Raw genomic sequence first — 20,434 nt, 5'->3', positions numbered from 1 at the left:
GTATAATTTAATCTAGGAGATATTTATTTCATGGATAATTTTTTTAGCACTGGAAATATCATTTTTAACAATAAAACATGAGAATATTATTCTTGGATATAAAATAAAAAATATTTTGATTAATTATTAAAAATGATTGAAAATATTTCTATATGCCCATAAATAATTAAAACACGGGTTTTTTTTAACATTTTTTCCCTAGAAATATATATAATAATTACTGAAATATCCTTATCAATAAAGTTTATTTTATATATATATATATATATATATATATATATATATATATATATATATATATATATATGTCCAAAATAAGTTCAAATGTAATAATCCACAAGAAAGTTCAAAAATAAAAAAAAAAACTGCCATAAAAATACCACTATCACGGTCCCATAATTATTTTACCCATAAAACGTATATGAAGGGAACATTAAGATGATAGTGGAATAATGAATAGCAAAGAAAGTGTATTTTTATTTTTACTCAGAGAGTGGATGATGTGTCTCATGGGAATATTTTTATCCCCCTGTCGTAAATAATTAAGTATTGTTTGAAGGTGAGATTATATTTCATCCAAGAATAAAATATGTCTAAAATTAATTTTTTATTATTTTGTAATTAAAAAAATTATACTATATTTTTTGTACTAAATTTTTTATCTTTGAAACAAACTCGTTTTTAAGTGTTTGGTATTTTTTATTTAGAAAAATAGAATGTCACTTTTATAATTCACACAAATAAATATTTTCATTATAAATAAATAATTTCACTTTCATTACTGTTTTTATTTCTATACCAAGACAGACTCAAAATTTACTTCAATTATATTCGCCACAAATCAAGTTGGCAAATAACAAAAGGAACGTTATAAACGAAAAAGAAAAAATACATGCCTGCTACTCCTGCAGCACCACCAGAAGCCACAACTTTTTTTTTTCTCTCACTTCTAAGAAGAGTTCTTCTTCAATAAATGCACCCCCTTTGAGGACTTCTTCTTTTTCAATACCAACCCAGATAAGAAAAAGTTATAAAGTTATTATCTTTGTCTGTTTCAGAACAACCCAGTTAATAATATAAATAATCCTTGTTTTTGCAATATTTTTCTGAGAACCCATTTTTCATTTTCTCTCTCATCTTGTAGTGCTAGTTGTTCTTTTGAGAATAGTGGGTGTTTTTGTGCTTAAAACTATAATGTCTGTCTTAAAGTACAGAAATCTTTTTCTTTGTCTGGTTTCATGGTTGTGCTGTTGTTGTGTGGCTGTGGCTTCGAGTGAGAGTAGTATTGGTTCCAAAGACCTTGATCAGACACCAACATGGGCTGTGGCTGGTGTCTGCACTGTTTTCATCTTGATATCCATAACTCTGGAGAAAAGCCTTCACAAAGTGGGAACGGTGTGTGACCATTTTTAAACGTTTCTTTTTCTTTTTCTTTTTTTCTGATTTGTATTTGCAATTATTAGCACTGTTTCCCTGCTTATGCTTTTCACAATGAAGTTACCTGTCTCTTCTATCCTCTTGTTTGGTAAAATTTACCTTAATTTGGTCTCAATGCAATTGTTTATTTTCTTTATTTTTGTCCCTTTTGCTTCTTCTTCTCTTTTTTTTTTGTCTCTATTACTGAGGCTTTGTTCTTTGAATTTGATCCCTGAATCTTGCAGGGTTCTTGATTTTGTTTTGATTGATGTGCATTGTCTGTTCTGCCTTTGCAGTTTCAGTTTTTTTTTTTTTTTGGCTTCTGTGGAAACTCTTGTTTTTGTTGAGATTGTGTCATAATTTGATTAATTTCTGAATTTTTTTAAGTTAAGGGGTTGTTTTGATTGCGTGATCGTTGCTTGTTGTGATTTTCTTGTTTGCTAATCTCATGACTTTTTTCTCAGTGGCTAAGGGAAAAACACAAGAAAGCTTTGCTTGAGGCTTTGGAAAAGGTCAAAGCTGGTAGGAATTTTTCATTAAAGCGATTAGTTAGTTGTTATGAACTCATTCTTATCTGGTGGAGCCAAAGCAGTTTGACTCTTCATCTTGACTAAATTTTCTTTTATTGTAATTTATGTCAATAATAATAAATAAATATTAATTATAACAATTATTTCTTGAACATTTTATGTTGTTGATTTTGTCTTTGGCAGAGTTGATGGTTCTTGGTTTCCTTTCACTGCTTCTGACTTTCGGGCAGAGTTACATTGTTAGAATATGCATTCCTATGGATGTGGCAGACAAATTGTTGCCATGTCCTTATGTTGGTAACGACAAGGGATCAAGTAGTGAAGAGGAACACCGTAGGAAACTTCTTTCTTATGAACGCAGATATTTGTCAGATGATGCTACCCCTTACCAATGTAAGGAGGTAATTATGTTTCCACGCTAAGCTATTTTTAATTAAATGAAAACCTTACTCTATGCTCTTTAGTCAAAAGGGGCTTGGAGATTTTCTCTTGGTTAAACTTCCGAGTATTTCAATATCATAATTTATGTATCACTTTGCTGGTTTATGTTTACAAAAATAAACAATATTTTTTTAGTCATATTTATGTTTATCAAGAAGGATCTCGAACTTAATGATTTAGATAGAAGTATGGTACTTGATAGAACATTATGGCGGAAGTTGATCCATGTAGCCGATCCCACCTAGTGGGATAAGGCATTGTTGTTGTTGTTGTTGTTGTTATGTTGTGTAACTTCTGTTATATTGTTTGATGTACATTTGTCTCATTCAAAATGCCATTAAATGTATGCTTGCTTTAGGAAAATAATACTATATTTTATGTTGATTATAGATGTTACACTCCCGTTTTCAATTAGTTAAACTTCCAAGTATTTCAACATGATAGTTTATGTAACACTTTGCAGGTGTATGTTTACAAAAATAAACAATATTTTTGTAGTCATGTTATGTTATTTCATATTGTTTGATGCACATTTGTCTCATTCAAAATGCCATCTCAGGAGTGGATTGGCTAATTGAAAACAAATGATTGGCTAATTCAAAATGCCATTAAATGTATGCTTGCTTCAGGAAAATAATATATTTTATGTTGATTTTTTAAGTGTTACATTCCCATTTTTTGTTGGGTTTCAAAGCAGAACCCTCTACAATTTCCACTTATTCTCTTCTGTCAACAGTCAGCATAATATCAAAAATTGCTTTTGCTCAATACTGCCCAACTTTATTAGCATTTTTTTTTCTCATATCAGTAGTTTCCTGTGTAATTGTTGTTGTTTACAGAGACATCAGCCACTTATATCTGGCAATGGATTGCACCAGTTACACATCCTCGTATTTTTCTTAGCAGTCCTACATGTGTTTTACAGTGCCATTACAATGCTTCTTGGGAGATTAAAGGTCTGCATGGCTCTTTCTTAATTCTTTTTTCTTTTTACAACTTCATTGCTTGAGTACTTCAGTTATTTTTCCATATCTATGCATTTTAAGGATATCTAGTTGGTAGGTGGTAACTAATCTTATGACTTCCTCTTTGCTTTGGAAAATTGGAAGCATAATGTCTGGAAGATTTAATAGTTGAAATTCCTTCAATTTACTGCTTTATAATTTTATTATTTTCTTCTAAGAGAAAAGGAAACACAATGAGTAAATTTAGTTTAAATTTAAGATATAATGGCTCAAATTATTTCCTTATCACATTTTTCTATCTCAGTTATTATTGGGTTTATTAGAGGGAGTTGAAACATAGTGGATGCAATTGTAGGTAGGTTGAAAATTGTGCTAGAGAATATAATAACAACCATATTTAAGCCAAGACCCAATTAAGGTACATCAACTTCAACATAGATAAGTCTTGAGATTGGTCACTTGCTATGTGTTAGGGATTTTTCGTATGGACAAGTGAAACCTCAAGCTTCGAAATAGTAATAGGACTTTCATCCAAGTCTCCTCTTGTACTTCCCAAATCCGGAGCTAGCACACATCAGGGTGGATGTGGCCGAAGTGGGTTCTTGGACTTTGCACGCCGACTTTGAGAGGTGCCTTTGTCAAGAGGATAAGAGGGAGAACCTGCGAAACAAAAGATTCTGACGTTCAAGTAAGTATACGAGTTAGGAGATAAAGCAAATATATGCTTAAGTATAACCTCGAGTGAGCAAAAGAGAGAAAGAGCCACAGGCTTGTTGCTCGTGTGCTGAAATGTGTATAAGCTCGAGATGTGAGCGAATGTGTTGAGGGTTTGATGGAACTTGATATTTATAGGAGTGGAGCATAGTTGCGGGTCCTTGTTTGTAGGGGTTGTTATAACCTTTGCAGATAATTCTCGGGAGCTTGTAGATAATGTTAGAGATAAATTGTATCTTATAGATAAAAACTATAAGATAATTGTACCTTATAGATAATGTGTGATTTTGTAGATAATTAATTACCTGCCAATAGATAAAGATATTTAAATATCAATAAGTTAGAGATAACCTGTTTGTTAGGGAGCTTGACTGTTAAAGGTCGAGTGTTTATGCTCCTGTTGTAGGGTCGAATGTTGTCTGACGTCAGGTGTGGTAACCTCGAGAAGTGTGAAAGAATTGCAAGTCGATGTGGCTTGTCAAGCCCCCGAGCCTGAACAAGTGTTGTCCGGGTTGCTTTTGTGAAGTTGTTTGGAATGGACATGTCTTTCGCATGTCAAGTGTGGGAGGTCTACAGATTTGATAACTCTGTCCTTTTCTGACCGTTGGAAGGTGCATTGAAGACAAATGTTACGTTCTGTTTGTTGCTGCAGACGCGCAGTACTCTTGCATACGTGTCACTTGCAAAGTGGGCATGCATTGGAGTCGGGGTGTGTGCCTAAGTGGGGGTGCGTCGTGGTGTGAAATTTTAGGGCACCACTTCAGCTTCCGCCAGTTACTGAAGAGTTTGCCTCCTTTTAAATGGAGTGACATTTGATTTCAGGTCACTGTTTTTTCTCAAAATTTCCTTGCTTCCTTGCTTTCTTGCTTATGGTTTCCCTTTTCTTCTTCGTTTGTCTCTTCAGTCTTCAAGGTATTCATTTTCTCTTATCATGTCTTCCTTCTTGTATGATTTACCATCGGCATAGGTGACAGTGATTCTAGGGGTTCAATTGAGCAACCCATTATGGACTTAGATGTCATTTCTATTAGCGGTTCCTCGTCAGAGGATACTCGTCGTGGTGCCTCCAACAGCGAGTCTTCCTTTTCGAAGAGGGTGAAGGCCTTGTGTCGGACTGGAGGGGGAACTTCTGTCCCTCGCGGGAGGACGCGGTCTTCCGCTGTTGCCTGGGAGCCTATCCCGGTTATTATGATTCTTCTCCTTTCTGCTTCTGGGGGTGTGACGAGAGGTGGTGGGGGAGATGTCAGGGCGTCTCCCCGTGTGGGACGTAACCATAGCGCTGGTCGTCATCGTCTGCCCCTGCCATCGTTGGCTATAATTGGGTGAGGGATAACGTTCTGAAATACAAGTTCTCTCTCACCTTGGCAGCGAGTGTTATTGCTCTTCAACGCTAGGTGAAATTGGCGAGACCTAAGAACTTCTGCAAGTTATCCATTCAGGCTTGTGGAAGTGATGACTTCTCGTTCTTGAGAGTGGCGTCGGGCAGTTCACCCTTCTATTTTATCTATAGGTGTTTGTTTGAGGTCTTAGGTCTCATTCTCCCCTTGACTGTTTTCTAGTGTGCTCTGCTTGAGCACTTGAATATAGTTCCTTCCTAGCTCCACCCAAACAGTTGGACAATGGTGAGAGTTTTTGAAATCTTGTATTTTTTCTTCAACATTCGGCCCAATGTGTCAGTATTCTTGTTTTTCTTCCAGATGAAATTAACTAGTAAGATTGGTTGGGTTTCCTTGAACAGTGTTTTCAAGAAGTTGTTTGAGTTTGACTCAAACATCTTTCGCCGTACCATTTCTTTAAGGTCCTAGCTATTGGTGTCATGACTAATGGCTTGTCATAGGGACGGGAAGTCCTGCTTCTCATTCTACTGGCAGTTTGACCCTACCAGGTTCAAGTCGTATGACAAGGATCTGTTGACCCTTGTGGAGAGAGTCCACAAGGCTATTTTGGAGCAACTGCTGGCCTCGCTAGATGCATGAGTCATTCTGTCTCTTCCTTCGGTGAGCAATCTCCTCACCGCCTTGGATGGTAAAATGCCTAACCTTGTCTTTTGTGTCTGAGGTCGGTGTCAGCCAAAATTAACACTTGGTTGTGCTATTGTTGCTTATTTTGCAAGTATTATTGGTGACTTCGCCTGGGGGTCACTCGTGAAGCAGGTCAAACTTGCAAGTGAGATTGTGTCACCGTCTGCCACTATTGGAAAAGGGGGTCAACTTGCTGGTGAGGTCTACCCTAGTGCTATTGTTGCTAAGGTCACTCCCAGCACTCCTTCCTTTGTTTTGGCAAAGAGGAAGCGAGATGATGGTGTTGGGCTGTTCGACCGTAAGAAATCCAAGGCCCCTATGAGCCTTCGTGCCCTGAGGCAGGTTGCAGGGTTGACGTCTAGTGCGAGTTGCCCTTCTACCGGGCGTTGAGGCTCCTTCTACTGTTTCTCCTGCTCCTTCATCTCCTGTTGTTATTGTTGTTCAGGAGCGCACTTTTGTTGCTGTTGAAGTTAGTGAGTCAGCTACTTTGGCTGGTTTTGTTGTGGCGCCATCGTCCACCGCTACGGCACCTTTGTTGAGTGTCGGTGTGGTAGCCACTAGTGCTCTTACGGTGCTGCCTCTTTCCTCTTTGGCTCCAATGGTGTTTTGTTGTGGCGTCGTCGTCCATCGTCATCTTGACCTGTGAAGCTTCTCCTCTGATGGTTATGAGGAACACGTATAACTTTCACTTGATTGAAAGTCTTGCCAAATAGTATGGTGTTAGTTCGTTTTGTTGAACTTGGACCTTTGGTGGTGGTCGTCGTAATTTTTGCAAGTGAGCAGCTCAAAGGGGGGGTACCTTGGGTTTTGTAGAAATGTGTACCAAGGGAAAATCTTGTGTTTTGCCAAAGTTCATACCAAAGGCAGACCTTTGATTTTTGGAGGAGTGCGTACCAAGGGTGGACCTTGGGTTTTGGAGAAGTACCAAGGGCGGACCTTATGTTTTTTATAGGCTTGTATTCTTGCATAGATAAAGGTTAGGAATAGAAAAGATTGGTAAGGACAAATGTCACTCACCGTGTGTGGCATGTACTGGAGATGTAGTAATGTGCTCGTGTGCACATGTCACTTGCCGTAGGGGATATGTATTGGAGACGTAGTGATGTGCTTGTGTGCACATGTCACTCGTTGTGGGTGACATGTACTGGAGTCATGGTAGTGTGCTCTTGTGTATATATCACTCGTCGCGGGTGGTATATACTGGAGTCATGGTAGTATACTCGTGTGTACATGTCAATTATGAAGTGACACGTACTGGAGGCATAATATTGTGCTCGTGCGTACATGTCACTCGTCGTGGGTGGCATGTACTAGAGACTTAGTGACGTGCTCTTGCATACATGTCACTCGTTGTGGGTGACATGTACTGGAGACTTAGTGACCTACTCTTACATACATGTTACTTGTTGTGGGTGACACATACTAGAGACTTAGTGCTAGAAGGAGGACTTGCCAAGGGTGGTCCTTGGGTTTTAAGAACCTTCGAGTTATGACTATGGATGTTGTTGTGTTGATAAGAAAATTATGAAAACAGCACAGGATTCTACCCTCATATTTTTTTTTCATTTTGTTGTTGCTGGAACAATAGTCTCCTTGTCGATAGTTTCCTGACTTCAACAGGGATCATGTGTCATATGTGAGTCAGTAAAGAGTTTCGTTGGTTGTTATTTTGGGTGAACAATGGTACGCCCAGAGTATACTGAAGAACTTATCTTTCTATAGACACTTAGACTTGTTGAGTGTAGTACGTAGGAACCTGAGGATGACTCTGTTAGCTTCCCTTGTCTGACCGTTGGTCTGAGTATGTTCGAAAGAGATGACTTGGTGCTTGATGCGTAGTCTTGTCAGGAATTCTTTGTAAGTCTGAGCTTTGAATTGAGTGTTGTTGTCCATGACAATGGCGCATGGGAGGTCATACCTACAAATGAGATGTTTCCAGGTGAATTTCTCCACCTCATTGGCCCTAATTTCCCGTAGTGGTCTTGTTTCAATCCACTTGATGAAGTAGTTGATAACAACTAGTAAGTATTTTACTGCTCCTAGGGCCTTTAACAGTGATCCCAAAATGTCTATTTTCCTTATGGCAAAGGATGAAGAGAAGCTTAGACTGTGAAAATCTTGAGGCCGAAGAACTTGCCTTCCATTACCTTGAAAGTACAATTTTCAGGATTGAGGCGCATGTCATATTTGGGGAGTTTCCCGAACACTTCTTCCAGGATCGTCACATGCTAGGCTATACTTTGAGACTTGACGACCATGTCGTTTACATATACCTTGATGTTTCGTCCGATCTACTGTTTGAAGACTCAGTCCATAAGTAATAAATGTCATTTTCTTCTCGTCTGGAGGATGCATCCTAATCTGGTTGTATCCGGAGTAAGCATCTAGGAAGCTTAACACTTAGAACCCGGATGCTCCATCAACTAATCTATTGATTCCAGCAGAGGGTATGTATCTTTGGGGCACACCCTGTAGATTAGTGTAGTCGGTGCATATTCGCTTTTTGTCGTTGGACTTTTTGACCATGACGATGTTGGAACCTTTACGTTGTGATGTTGCACTCCCTGTTCAGAGCCAGGTAGAATACCTGACTTTTCTAATTAAGTTTGCATTGAGGAGTTTGTTGACTTCTTTGACGGTTTTACGTTGTTTTTCTCACATCTTTCTTTTCTTCTGTGATATCGGTTTGGCTTAGGGACACAGAGTAAGTTTGTGGAAAATTATGCTGTGATGAATTCTCGGCACGTTAGACGGCTACCAAGCAAACAAATCCACATGTCTGTATAGCACGTCGATGATGCGCCAGTGTTCATGGGTAGTGAGGTCCCTACTGATTTGCGTGCACTACCTAGGTTTGCACACACTGTCCACGAACTTGTTGGGGCATAGGGCGAGGAGCATGGAATGCAACGCTACCTCAGGGTTAAGATTTTGGATTTGGCGGTTGTGTCGCCAAATTTGTCCATGAATTTTTTTAGAGGACTTGTCGTCTGCTTGTTGCAGACTGACCAAGGCGGCCGAGGTCATACGGTGAGACTTGTTATTTGTGTACTGTGCGCAGAAGTGTTCGATAAGGGTGTCGAAGCTGTGTATAGACCTAGGTGGGTGGTCACCGTACCAGGTCAATGTTGTCCCCTTGAGTTGGGAAGACACGACATAAAATCGCGTTGTCATTAGTATAAAGGTTCGCCTAAGTTAGGAAGACATCCAGGTGCTTATCTGGATTTGTGGTCCCATCATACCACTCGAGGTTGAGTGGTTTTTACCCCATGGGTATGTCAGCCTCCATAATGTGGTCAACGAAAGGATGCTGAGGAGTAGTCCGCCTTACTGGACATCACGTTTGGGAGAGACTTAAGTCATCTAGAGTGTTGACTATGCGTTAGGGGTGTGATTCCCCTTGGAGGCGCTCATGCAATGCATGAGCAGAGTGCTCATCGCCCTGGGGACGTTTGACATGAGCCTCCAGCTGATCATGGTCAACCTTTAGCTTTGTAAAACTCCTCCTCATGGTGTCGCTCCATCTCTGCGATGTAATTTTGGAGTTGCTATAGGAGGAGGATGAAAGTCTTCAAGAGGGGTCTCGTATCTAAGGCCAAACCGAGTGCTAACCATGGATGAACAAGAGATAGTTGACGACAGACCACGGGATATGTTTTATCGCATCCCCACGATGGATGCCAAATGTACTTACCAAAATCCAGAGGTAGCACACGTCGGGGTGGACGTGGCCGAAGTGGACTTTTGGACTTCGCACATCGGCTTTAGAAGTGCCTTGTCAAGAGGACAGGAGGGGGAAGTACAAAACTGTTAGAGCAAGGAAGAGAGAAAGGTGAAGAGAGAAAGGGAGAAAGAAGTTGTACACAGGTGCATGAGAGAACAAAAGAATAATAGAGCCTTTTTCTTTAATGGAAAATTAATTCTCTCTGTTTATTCAACCACACACTCTATTTTTACAATAGAAGAGTAATTATTTATATGTACTCAACAATCCACAATTTCATTAACCCCTAATTACATTTCTGAATTATTCCTAACACCCCCCATGATTCAAAATGTAATACTCCAACAACAGACAATAACAAAGCTGGAATTACTTAATCAATCCTAAAGCTCTAGAATATTCATCATCATTCTCAGCTCCTTGAATCTGTCTATCTTCAAGGCTTTTGTGAAGATATCTGCCAACTGAATTTTTGTCTTGCAGTGAACTAACTTGATTTTTCCTTTAGTTACCTGATCTCTTAGGAAATGAAACTTAGTTTCAATGTGCTTAGAGCGACCATGAGAGACTGAATTTTTAGCAAGGTCAATTGTTGACTTGCTGTCAACCAGTAACTTTACAGCATCAGTAGTAACTACTCCCAATTCTTCTAGTAATGAGGACAGCCAACAAGCTTGACATGCTGCTGAACAAGCAGCTATATACTCTGCTTCACAAATAGAGAGTGCAACAACATCTTGTTTCTTAGAGCACCAGGAGATGGGAGCACCTCCAAACAAGAAAAGATGCCCCACTGTGTTTTTTCTGTCAAGAACATCTCCACCCCAGTTTGAGTCTGAATAAGCCACAAGCTATGGCTCAACCTTTTCTTTCTGATGTGGAAATAGAACACCAAAGTCTAGTGTGCCTCTCAAGTATCTCAGTATCCTTTTAGCTGCCATCATATGTGAATGTCTTGGATCACTCATAAATCTACTGATAACTCCCACACTGAAAGTGATTCCTGGTCTGGAATGACAAATGAATCTGAGACTCCAAACAATTTGCCTATACAAGGTACAATCCACTGCAGGTTCAGTTTCACATTTACCCAATTTGCAACTCATTTCAGCTGGTGTTTTAGAGGGGTTACAATCTAGCATCTTGAATTTCTTTAGTACTTCCAACAAGTACTTACTTTGATGCATAAACAGACCACAATCATGCTTCTGAAATTCTAAGCCTAGGAAATATGACAAGACACCAAGGTCAGTCATCTCAAACTCTCCCTTAAGGCTTTCCTTCAATGCTTCAATTTCTGATGCACTACTCCCTGTGATGAGTAGGTCATCAACATATAGACAAATGTAGAGATTCCCAGCTTTCTGACTCAATTGCTTTACATACATACCATGCTCAACACTGCATTTATGAAATCCTGTCTTGGCCAAGAAGGAATCAATCCTCCTATTCCAAGCCCTAGGAGCCTGTTTTAGGCCATACAAGGCTTTCTTCAATCTCAGTACCTTATCCTCACTCCCTTTATTTATGAAACTAGGGGGTTGTGTAACAAAAACTTCTTCTTCTAAGGGGCCATTAAGGAATGCTGATTTTACATCAAGTTGCCACAATATCCATCGTTTCCAACTTGCTAGGGCAACTAGTAATCTTATTGTTTCAAGTCTAGCCACTGGGGCAAAGACCTCTGAGTAATCCAGTCATTCCTTCTGCATGAAGTCCTTAGCAACAAGTGCTTACCTATAGTACCATCAGGCTTCAATTTTATTTTGAAAATCCATTTGACAGCTATTGGAGTTTTCTCTGTTGGGAGTGACACCAACTCCCAGGTATTATTTTTTTCTATTGACTTGATTTCTTCTAATATAGCATCCCTCCAAACACTGCTTGTGATAGCTTCTTCAAAGCTCACTGGTTCTGTATCAGCCAGTAATGCCATGTGTTGAACCAAATCTCCATCCTTTGAGATTGCATTATCTGGATATACTTCAAAATCTCTGAGTCTAGCTGGTAGATTCCTTTGTCTTTGAGGTCTGGCTTCATCAATCTGGAATTCCTCAGTACCATTGATTATATCCCAAACATTCTCAGTTGTGTTTTCATCTTCCCATTCAAACTGTAAACTACTGACAAAGGTGAGCCTTTCTTGAGATTTTTCCCAGTTCCATGCTTGTGTCTCATCAAAGTGAACATCTCTGCTGAACACTACTTCATTCTTCTTAGGATTATATAATTTGTAGGATCCAGTAGAATTATACCCTACAAATATCATAGCTTCACTTTTGTCATCCAGTTTCTTTCTCTTCTGATCTGGTATGTGCCTATAACACAAGGATCCAAAGATCCTAAAGTGCCTCACAGAGGGTTTTACTCCAGACCATGCTTCCTCAGGTACCTTGCCATCAAGCTTTTTTGTAGGACACCTATTTAAAACATATACTGTAGTTGTGGCTGCTTCAGCCCAGAAACTGTGTGGTAACTTCTTACTTCTGAGCATGCTTCTTATCATGTTTAAAATGGTTTTGTTCCTTCTTTCTGCAATTCCATTGTGTTGTGGTGTGTATAGGGCTGTGACCTCATGCACAATGCCCTGGTCCTTGCAAAAATCCTCAATCTCTTTTGAGGTAAATTCTCCACCCCATCAGTTCTGAATATCTTGATGCATTTACCAGACTGTTTTTCTACCAGTGCTTTGAAGTTTTTGAACACTGAAAATACCTCACTTTTGGGTTGTATTGGATAGATCCATATCTTTCTAGTTAGATCATCAATGAATGTCACAAAGTATTTGCTCCCTCCCAGTGATGGGGCATCAAAGGGGCCACATACATCAGAGTATACAATGTGGAGTAAGTCATTGGCTCTAGATGGTGTGAAATTACTGAAAGAGTTTCTAGGTTGCTTACTGATTAAGCAACTATCACAGACTTTACTAGGAATCTGGATTGCAGGTAACCCTAGAACCATCTCCTTATTTCTAAGCATGCTCAAATCCCTGAAATTTAAATGCCCTAGCCTCAAATGCCTTAGCCAAGTATCTTCAGCTAGGATTTCTGCAGTCATACACTGAGATTCTAGATTTCTAAGACTTACCTGGAATGTTCTGTTAGATGCCATTTTTGTTCTTATCACCATTTTCTCAGTTACTGGCTCAAAAATTGCAAGGTATCCATTGTGTATGTCAATGTGGAATTTCTTTTCCACCAGTTGACCTAAGCTGATGAGGTTGCTCTTCATGTTGGGCACATAGAGACATTCTGATAGTATAGCACTACTCCCATCATCTCTTTTAATCAGAACTTCACCAATTCCCTCTGCTTGGATTACCCTGTTGTCAGCAAACCTCACAGTGCTCTTCTTGGTTTCATCAAGATTCACAAACCAATTATTGTGTCCTGTTATGTGACTCGAGCTTCCTGAGTCAATGTACCATCTTTCATCATCTTTGGGATTATGGTTTGTGACCATCATGAGCATAAGAGGTTTTTCCTCTAAATTTGTCTCAGTACTTCCTTAGCTAAGTGTGTTTCCTCATGATGCTTCCCATGATTTTCATTCTGAGCTGGGGGTGTTGTGCATTCAGCGGAGAAATGTCCAATCTTGTTACAATTGAAACATTTGAGATTCTTTCTATCAACCATTTTCCTTCCTCCACGCCATTTTTTGGAAGTTCCCCTTTTATTTGAGCTTTCTGGTCAATCTTGATCACTTCTTTCTTGGTCTTGAGAGAAATTCTGGGAATTTTTGAAGCCACCACCTCTCTGGTCTCTTCCCCTACCTCGATTCCTGAAACTGGATCTTCCTCCATAACCACCTTTCTTGGAGACCGTAGCTTGTAGAACCTGGTCACCAGACCTTGCCATTGATCTCTCCATGAGTCTTTGCTCATGAGCCTCGAGTGAGCCTTGCAACTTTTCAACCTTCAAGATTTCTACCTTCTTGGACTCTTCGATTGCCACGACAATGTGGTCGAAATTTGGGGTTAGGATTCTCAAGATTTTCTCTACAATTGATTGATCAGTGATCGTTTATCCACAAACCTTCATCGCATTTGTGTGACTTATGATCCTATTGAGGTAGACAGCAATTCTCTCGTTTTCCTCCATCTGCATCAACTCATATTGACGACGAAGGGTTTGTAATTTCACCTTTTCAGCTGTTCCGCTCCTATGTTACACCTTTCAAGAATCTTCCACGCCTCTCGCGAATTGCTAGCCGTTGAGATTTTCTGTAAGTGTGCTTCATCGACGCACTGGTGGAACAACACCATCGACTTGCAATCTTTCATCTTGTTTTTCTTGTGCGCCACCTTCTGCTCCTCCGTAGCTCCATCGGGAAGCGCCGACAACCCTTGTTCAACGATATCACTTACATCTTGACTCCCCAAGATCGCCTTCATCTGAATTTGCCAACAATCCCAATTCTTTCCGTCCAGGATTGGTAGGTTTCCGGGGAAGGTCGTCATCGATTGCTTCATGCTTCCAATGATTGTTGCAGCGGAGTTGAACCAGTGGCTCTGGATACCACTATGTTGGAGCAAGGAAGAGAGAAAGGTGAAGAGAGAAAGGGAGAAAGTTGTTGCACTAAGTTGTACACAGGTGCATGAGAGAACAAAAGAATAATAGAACCTTTTTCTTTAATGGAAAATTAATTCTCTCTGTTTATTCAACCACACACTCTACTTTTACAATATAAGAGTACTTATTTATATGTACTCAACAATCCACAATTTCATTAACCCCTAATTACATTTCTGAATTATTCCTAACAAAAACAAAGGACTTTGACGCTCAAATAAGTATATGAGTTAGGAGATAAACCAAGTATATGCTTAAATATAAACTCGAGTGAGCAAAAGAGAGAGAGGCATAGGCTTATTGCTCGTGTGTCGAAGTGTGTGTAAGCTCGAGATGTGAGCGAATGTGTTGAGGGTTTGATGGAATTTGATATTTATAGGAGTGGAGTGTAACTGCGGGTCTTTGTTTTTAGGGACTGTTATAACTTTTGCAGATAATTCCTGGCCTATAAATAATAGTCGAGAGCTTGTAGATAATGTTACAGATAAATTGTAGCTTATAGATAAAAACTAGAAAATAATTGTACATTGTAGTTAATGTGTGGCTTTGTAGATAATTAACTATCTACCAATAGATAAAGATATTCAAATATCAATAGATTAAAGATAATCTGTCGGTTAGGGAGCCCGACTGTTAAGGATCAAGTGTCTGCGCTCTTATTGTAGGATTGACGTGGAGGGTTAATACGTGTCCTAGAGCGTCATGTAGGATATATATATATATATAGTTTTGCTGATAAAAAAAATGTAGGATGTCACATGTATTTTGTGGGTCTTGAACAGTACACCTCCCAAAGGACTAATGTTTATCCTGACAATTCTAATTAAAGGGCTAAGGTTTTGTTAAAAGTATTTTCTCAAAGGTTTGTTGTGAACAATTTAGAGAACAATGAACAATGAAACATAATTAAAGAACTAATATGAGAATAAAAGTAATGTAAATAGAGGGGCAAGAGAATGATCGCAGTATTGTTGTGAGAATCAAGAGGTTTGAACAACCATGGTTGGACTTGGTTGCCCCTTCTGTCAATATAATAAACACAATTAATCTGATTATTTATGTTATTTATCCCCAATTCACAAATATATTCTTTGAATATAATAATTAATGAGTCCAATTGGTATTGACCTATGTCTAGCAATAATCCCAATTAGGTACTCTTCTCAGTTTCAAGAACCAAAAGAGTGTCTTTCAACTAAGCTAACGGTTCCTATGATCAAGTAAAACAAGCATTAAGAATAGACGAAGAATAATAAAAGCATAAACAATTATATTAAATAGAGAATTACATGAAATTAGGTTAAGCCGTTTCCAACCCGATAGATGAGGAGATTAGCTGCTCGTAATGTGAGTACAATGACTAATAGAAATCATACAATGAATTCAAACTAAAAGCCTAGGATTGATACTCTCTATCTCATAGAACAAAATTGCTTCAATTCGTGCCAAGAGCACTTTTCATTTGTGCACCAGGTTTTTATAAACTGCTATGGGCATGGGCCTGACACGACTCTCTCGCTTAAGCGTGGGTATAGCCTCACTTTAGCGAGACTCTTTGATTCAAAGTGATCTAGCTACTGTCTACTGGCGCTTAAGTGCACACAATGTAGCATTTAAGCGAGGCCTTTGTGAATTCCCTAGCTTTGGTTTCCCTCACTTAAGCGCCCCGGGTAGGCTTAAGCGAGGACCTTCAGTGGTTTCAAGTGTGCTTTCTGGTTGAAATCTCTTAAGCGCATAACATATCATGCTTAAGCTAGCCCGGCTTCATCGATCAGCTTCTAAATCCTCTCGCTCAAGCGCCCAAAGAGGCTCGCATGAGCGAGGCTTGTCGGTGGTTCCTCAAAATCCATTTGTCTTGACTCGCTAAAGCGCACAACAAGCCGCGCTTAAGTGAGCAAATCTCCACTTACGATTTCTGACTCAATTCCTGCAAAACTCCATAAAAACATCAAGAAATCCTAACAATTTAACAACCTAACCTAAGGTATCTACGTGTAATTCCTTATTTTATGCTAACTTTGAGTCAAAACAAGACTCAAGGTATAAAAAATGCTATATAATTGCTTCAAATCATGTGTAGAATTAAGGCGTATTTGGCGATTATCACTATGAGATGGTCAAAGATAGAAAATGTTTTTGCTCCCAAACTTTTACTGTGATTAGATTTTTGAGTCTTTGACTATATATTGGTCTGTTAATATAATTCTGGAGCTGTGTCATGTCCTTTTTGTGTTCATAGATAGTGAAGACTGAAGAGTTGGTACCTTACTATGGTGACTGCATATTTTTTTTTTTGTGCAGATTCGTGGATGGAAGGCATGGGAGGCGGAGACTTCATCTCATGGGTACGAGTTCGCCAATGGTATGATGTCCAATGATGTATTTAACTGTTTTTCTTCTTTGGGAGTAAAAATAACTAGTTCCTTAATGTTACTAATAAGTATACCAATTTAATTTACTTTGAAATGCTGCTACATACAATCTCATGCCAATATTGGGAATTTACTATGCCTGCAGATCCTTCAAGATTCCGGTTGACACATGAAACATCATTTGTGAAAGCTCACGCTTCTTTTTGGACAAGATATTCAATCTTCTTCTATATAGTAAGACTCGTTTTACTAATCTGCTATGTTTTCATTTTATATTTGGCTGAGGTTGAGGACTTGATTTAATCAACAAGTTATAGGTGCAAGATCCCATGCCTTTTGTTGGAACCGTCATAGACATGTAAATTTGTTAAAGAAAAAGAACAATGGTACTTTAGTGGTATTGTTTGAGGTATATAGCTCAGAAAATTTGGATAGTGAAGTAGAACAACTAATGGATTCACTACTGCATTTTTTTTTATATCATTAGTAATAAAATGCCTTTTATTTACTACTTGAATTAAGTTTATCATGCTCTTTTTAAATTAACCTCTTGTACCATGTCTTCAATGTTGCCAATTTCAGGGATGCTTCTTTAGACAATTTTATAGGTCTGTAGGCAAGGCTGACTACTTGGCTTTGCGCAATGGATTTATCACGGTGAGTCCTACTCCACAAGACATGTTCTTTAACACTGAATTTGCTTCCCTCTTTTGACAGTGCATTATGTGTAGGTTCACCTGGCTCCTGGAAGTAAATTTAACTTCCAAAAGTATATCAAAAGATCCTTGGAGGATGACTTCAAGGTAGTTGTTGGAGTCAGGTAACACTCTTCTACACATGCATCTGTAGCATCTTATCATCTATGATTTTTCCAATGGTATCTTGTTTGACATATATTCTCACTATTTTGTTGACAGTCCTGTCCTCTGGGCATCGTTTGTTGTTTTTCTGCTCCTAAATGTTAACGGTGAGCAACTATTTTCGTAGTGAAGTCCTATGGAATTCACAATTCTTCAGTTGAATATTCAGTTAAAGAATAACAGTTGGTTAATCCTGAATAAATTTCCAGGATGGCATGCTATGTTTTGGGCATCCTTAATTCCTGTTGTGGTAAGTATTCTGTTCCCTATATATAGTATGTAGAGTGTTTAGGACCTACAATTATAAACCGTTTAATTGATTGCAGATAATTTTGGCTGTTGGAACAAAACTTCAAGCTGCACTGGCAAACATGGCTATTGAAATTACAGAAAGACATGCTGTTGTCCAAGGGATTCCTCTTGTTCAAGGCTCAGACAGATATTTTTGGTTTGGTCGGCCTCAATTAGTTCTTCATCTTATCCATTTTGCTTTGTTCCAGGTATTCAATTTGTTTCCTTTAAGCCGAATCATTAACAAATGTTTAGCAGATGGAACAGACAACACATGTATATACAGTTCTGGTTTAGAATTGAAAATGCAACTTTACCAGAAAGCAAATGAACATAGCTAATGATATAAACATATGTTTACCTTGAAAACTCTTCTGCATGATCAGGAAAATTTGCCAGTTTCAAATAGCGCTTTAAAGTAAATAATTTTTATATTCTGACTTTAATTAAAAAAAAATAGTTCATTTACATTATTTAAGATATGTTGACGGATTTGCTATTAAATAAATAGTATAATATTTCCTAGCTGACTTTAATTAAAAAATAGTTCATTTAGTGAGAAAAACTTTGCTGTAGTTTTGAATTTTAAGTTTTTAATGTTTGTTCCTAACTGATTTGTTTTTTCTTGCAGAATGCGTTCCAAATAACATATTTCTTGTGGATATGGGTACTGACCGCTATTTGCACCTTGATCTTAAATAATGTCTTTTTCTGGCCTATATAGATCTTGGTAAATGGCTAATAAATGAATGGTTTCTTGATTTCCAGTATTCTTTTGGGCTGAGAAATTGTTTCCATGCTGACTACAAGCTTGCAGTAGTGAAAGTAGCTTTAGGGTAAGTGTTGGATTTAAAATTCTCTTTTGCGATAAAATGGCATGCCTAAAGTATTCATTTCATACTTCAATTTAGCTGGTATTTTTATACGAGCACGCAATTGGTTGAGGCTATAACTGCTAAACAATAGAAAAGGGGACTCCTCCAGCATTAATGTGATTGAAGCATTTGACATTGCCATAAACTAATCTGATGAATTCTCATGTCGTTTGAAGGCTTGGGGTGCTATGTCTCTGCAGCTACATCACCCTTCCATTATATGCTCTTGTTACTCAGGTAGCACATACTTTTTTTTTCCTTCTGATTTTGTTCTATTTGATCAGAGCCATTCTAATGCTTTGATTGATGTTTTTTCAGTGAGCATGAACTAAACAGCGATCAGTATTAATACAAATGTTTTGCTTTGTGAGATGAATGACTAAATTCCAATAATTAATTTCTATAAGAAAACCGAGGACAGATGCAAGTAATTCCAGGTTGATGAGGGCCAAAGCTCATTAAGCTCAAAGAATAGCAAAGGACTTCCATGAAAATAACCCATTTTATTAATATGATGAAAGATACAATTATAGTGTGTGAATTCTCTATTTATAGAGCTTATTAGAGACTAATAACAACCTAACTAACAAATCTTAATAATTCCTGATTCCCCTGAAACATTTAGGATAAATCCTCCTTATTCATAGAGCTTATTAGAGCCTAGCCATTCAGATGGTATTTTACAAAATTTGATTTTCATGATGCAATCGTCATTTCCCTTTATACTTACAAGTTACTAAGATTTCTAGGTGAATTAATTGACTATGATCATGGTAAACACCTGCAGATGGGCTCAAGAATGAAAAAATCAATATTTGACGAACAAACATCGAAGGCGTTGAAGAAATGGCACATGGCTGTGAAAAAGAAGCAAGGAGTGAAACTTGGAAATTCCAAGGTGCGAGCCATGGATGGAAGCAGCACTGATTCAACAATACACTCTTCTGGCCCCACACTACACCGTTACAAAACTACCGGTCACTCAACTCACTTCGTATCAAACTACGATGACCAAGATGATTACCATTCTGATACCGAGTTGTCTTCCATTTCACCAACACCAAACTTGATAGTAAGAGTGGACCATGATGAGGAAGAAGCAAAAGAAAATGAACACCACCCAACAGCCAACAATCAAGAGGCCCCTTTACATTTGTCAAGCCTGGAAAGAAGCATGAAATAGCATCAGAAGTTACTCCATTCAACCATTCTTTGTTCTTTTACAGCTTTCTAGATATTGTTATACTTGATCATGATATAGTCAGTTTTGTACATTCTTGTTCTTAAAAACACTTGCCGGGCATTGGAAACTTTTAAGCTTGCTCAAAATCATGCTTATAGCCTTATTATATTGCTTTGATTCGTGTGCTTGAGCAAAAGGATCGTTAGGAACAATTAGAGGACAGAATTGTTAGGTATATTATGTGTTATATGTTGAAGGGTATATGTAAATCCCAATTATAATATAAGCTTTTTGGCCAAGTAGAGCATATAGAAGAATATACATTCAGTTACACCGGCTCTGTAGGTTCTGCAATATTCTTACATTGTATGATTCCCGGTTCTTGAATTTGTTGATTAAACCTGGGATGAGAAGGTTGAGGTAAGAGCTGCAGTTTATTTTTATTTTTTGTGTTATACGAGTTGGTCA

At 38.3% G+C, this 20,434-nt stretch overlaps 1 protein-coding gene across 3 annotated transcripts; it reads left to right on the top strand.

Moving 5' to 3' along the window:
- The first annotated feature begins 850 nt into the window (after positions 1–850).
- On the top strand, positions 851–20,297 carry LOC100814443 (MLO-like protein 10). 3 transcript variants are annotated; one of them, XM_003534184.5, is made up of 15 exons: positions 857–1,395; positions 1,881–1,938; positions 2,130–2,347; positions 3,227–3,343; positions 16,687–16,747; positions 16,903–16,991; positions 17,340–17,414; positions 17,489–17,577; positions 17,675–17,724; positions 17,827–17,867; positions 17,944–18,117; positions 18,540–18,575; positions 18,677–18,744; positions 18,960–19,020; positions 19,571–20,297. In XM_003534184.5, the coding sequence occupies exons 1-15, from the start codon at positions 1,195–1,197 to the stop codon at positions 19,964–19,966; spliced, it is 1,734 nt and encodes a 577-aa protein (XP_003534232.1). In that variant the 5' UTR covers positions 857–1,194; the 3' UTR covers positions 19,967–20,297. The 3 variants fall into 3 exon arrangements, with proteins under 3 accessions (XP_040860984.1, XP_003534232.1, XP_006587547.1); XM_041005050.1 differs by lacking the exons at positions 18,960–19,020; positions 19,571–20,297 and adding an exon at positions 18,820–18,929 and having other exon boundaries at positions 851–1,395; XM_006587484.3 differs by lacking the exon at positions 857–1,395 and having other exon boundaries at positions 1,879–1,938; positions 2,130–2,339.
- Positions 20,298–20,434: the final 137 nt, after the last annotated feature.

The sequence above is a fragment of the Glycine max genome, chromosome 9 (genome assembly GCF_000004515.6).
Source record: "Glycine max cultivar Williams 82 chromosome 9, Glycine_max_v4.0, whole genome shotgun sequence".
NCBI lineage: Eukaryota > Viridiplantae > Streptophyta > Magnoliopsida > Fabales > Fabaceae > Glycine > Glycine max.
The sequence above is the reverse complement of the archived record's forward strand: the minus strand, read 5'-3'. Positions and strand labels throughout refer to the sequence as shown.

What these genes read in the sequence shown, in the direction of transcription:
- LOC100814443 (XM_003534184.5), top strand. Translation starts at nt 1,195, where the DNA reads ATGTCTGTCTTAAAGTACAGAAATCTTTTTCTTTGTCTGGTTTCATGG. An exon ending in ATTCAATCTTCTTCTATATA is followed by an intron (nt 16,992 to 17,339) that starts GTAAGACTCGTT and finishes TGCCAATTTCAG; the next exon opens with GGATGCTTCTTTAGACAATT. An exon ending in GTAGTGAAAGTAGCTTTAGG is followed by an intron (nt 18,745 to 18,959) that starts GTAAGTGTTGGA and finishes TGTCGTTTGAAG; the next exon opens with GCTTGGGGTGCTATGTCTCT.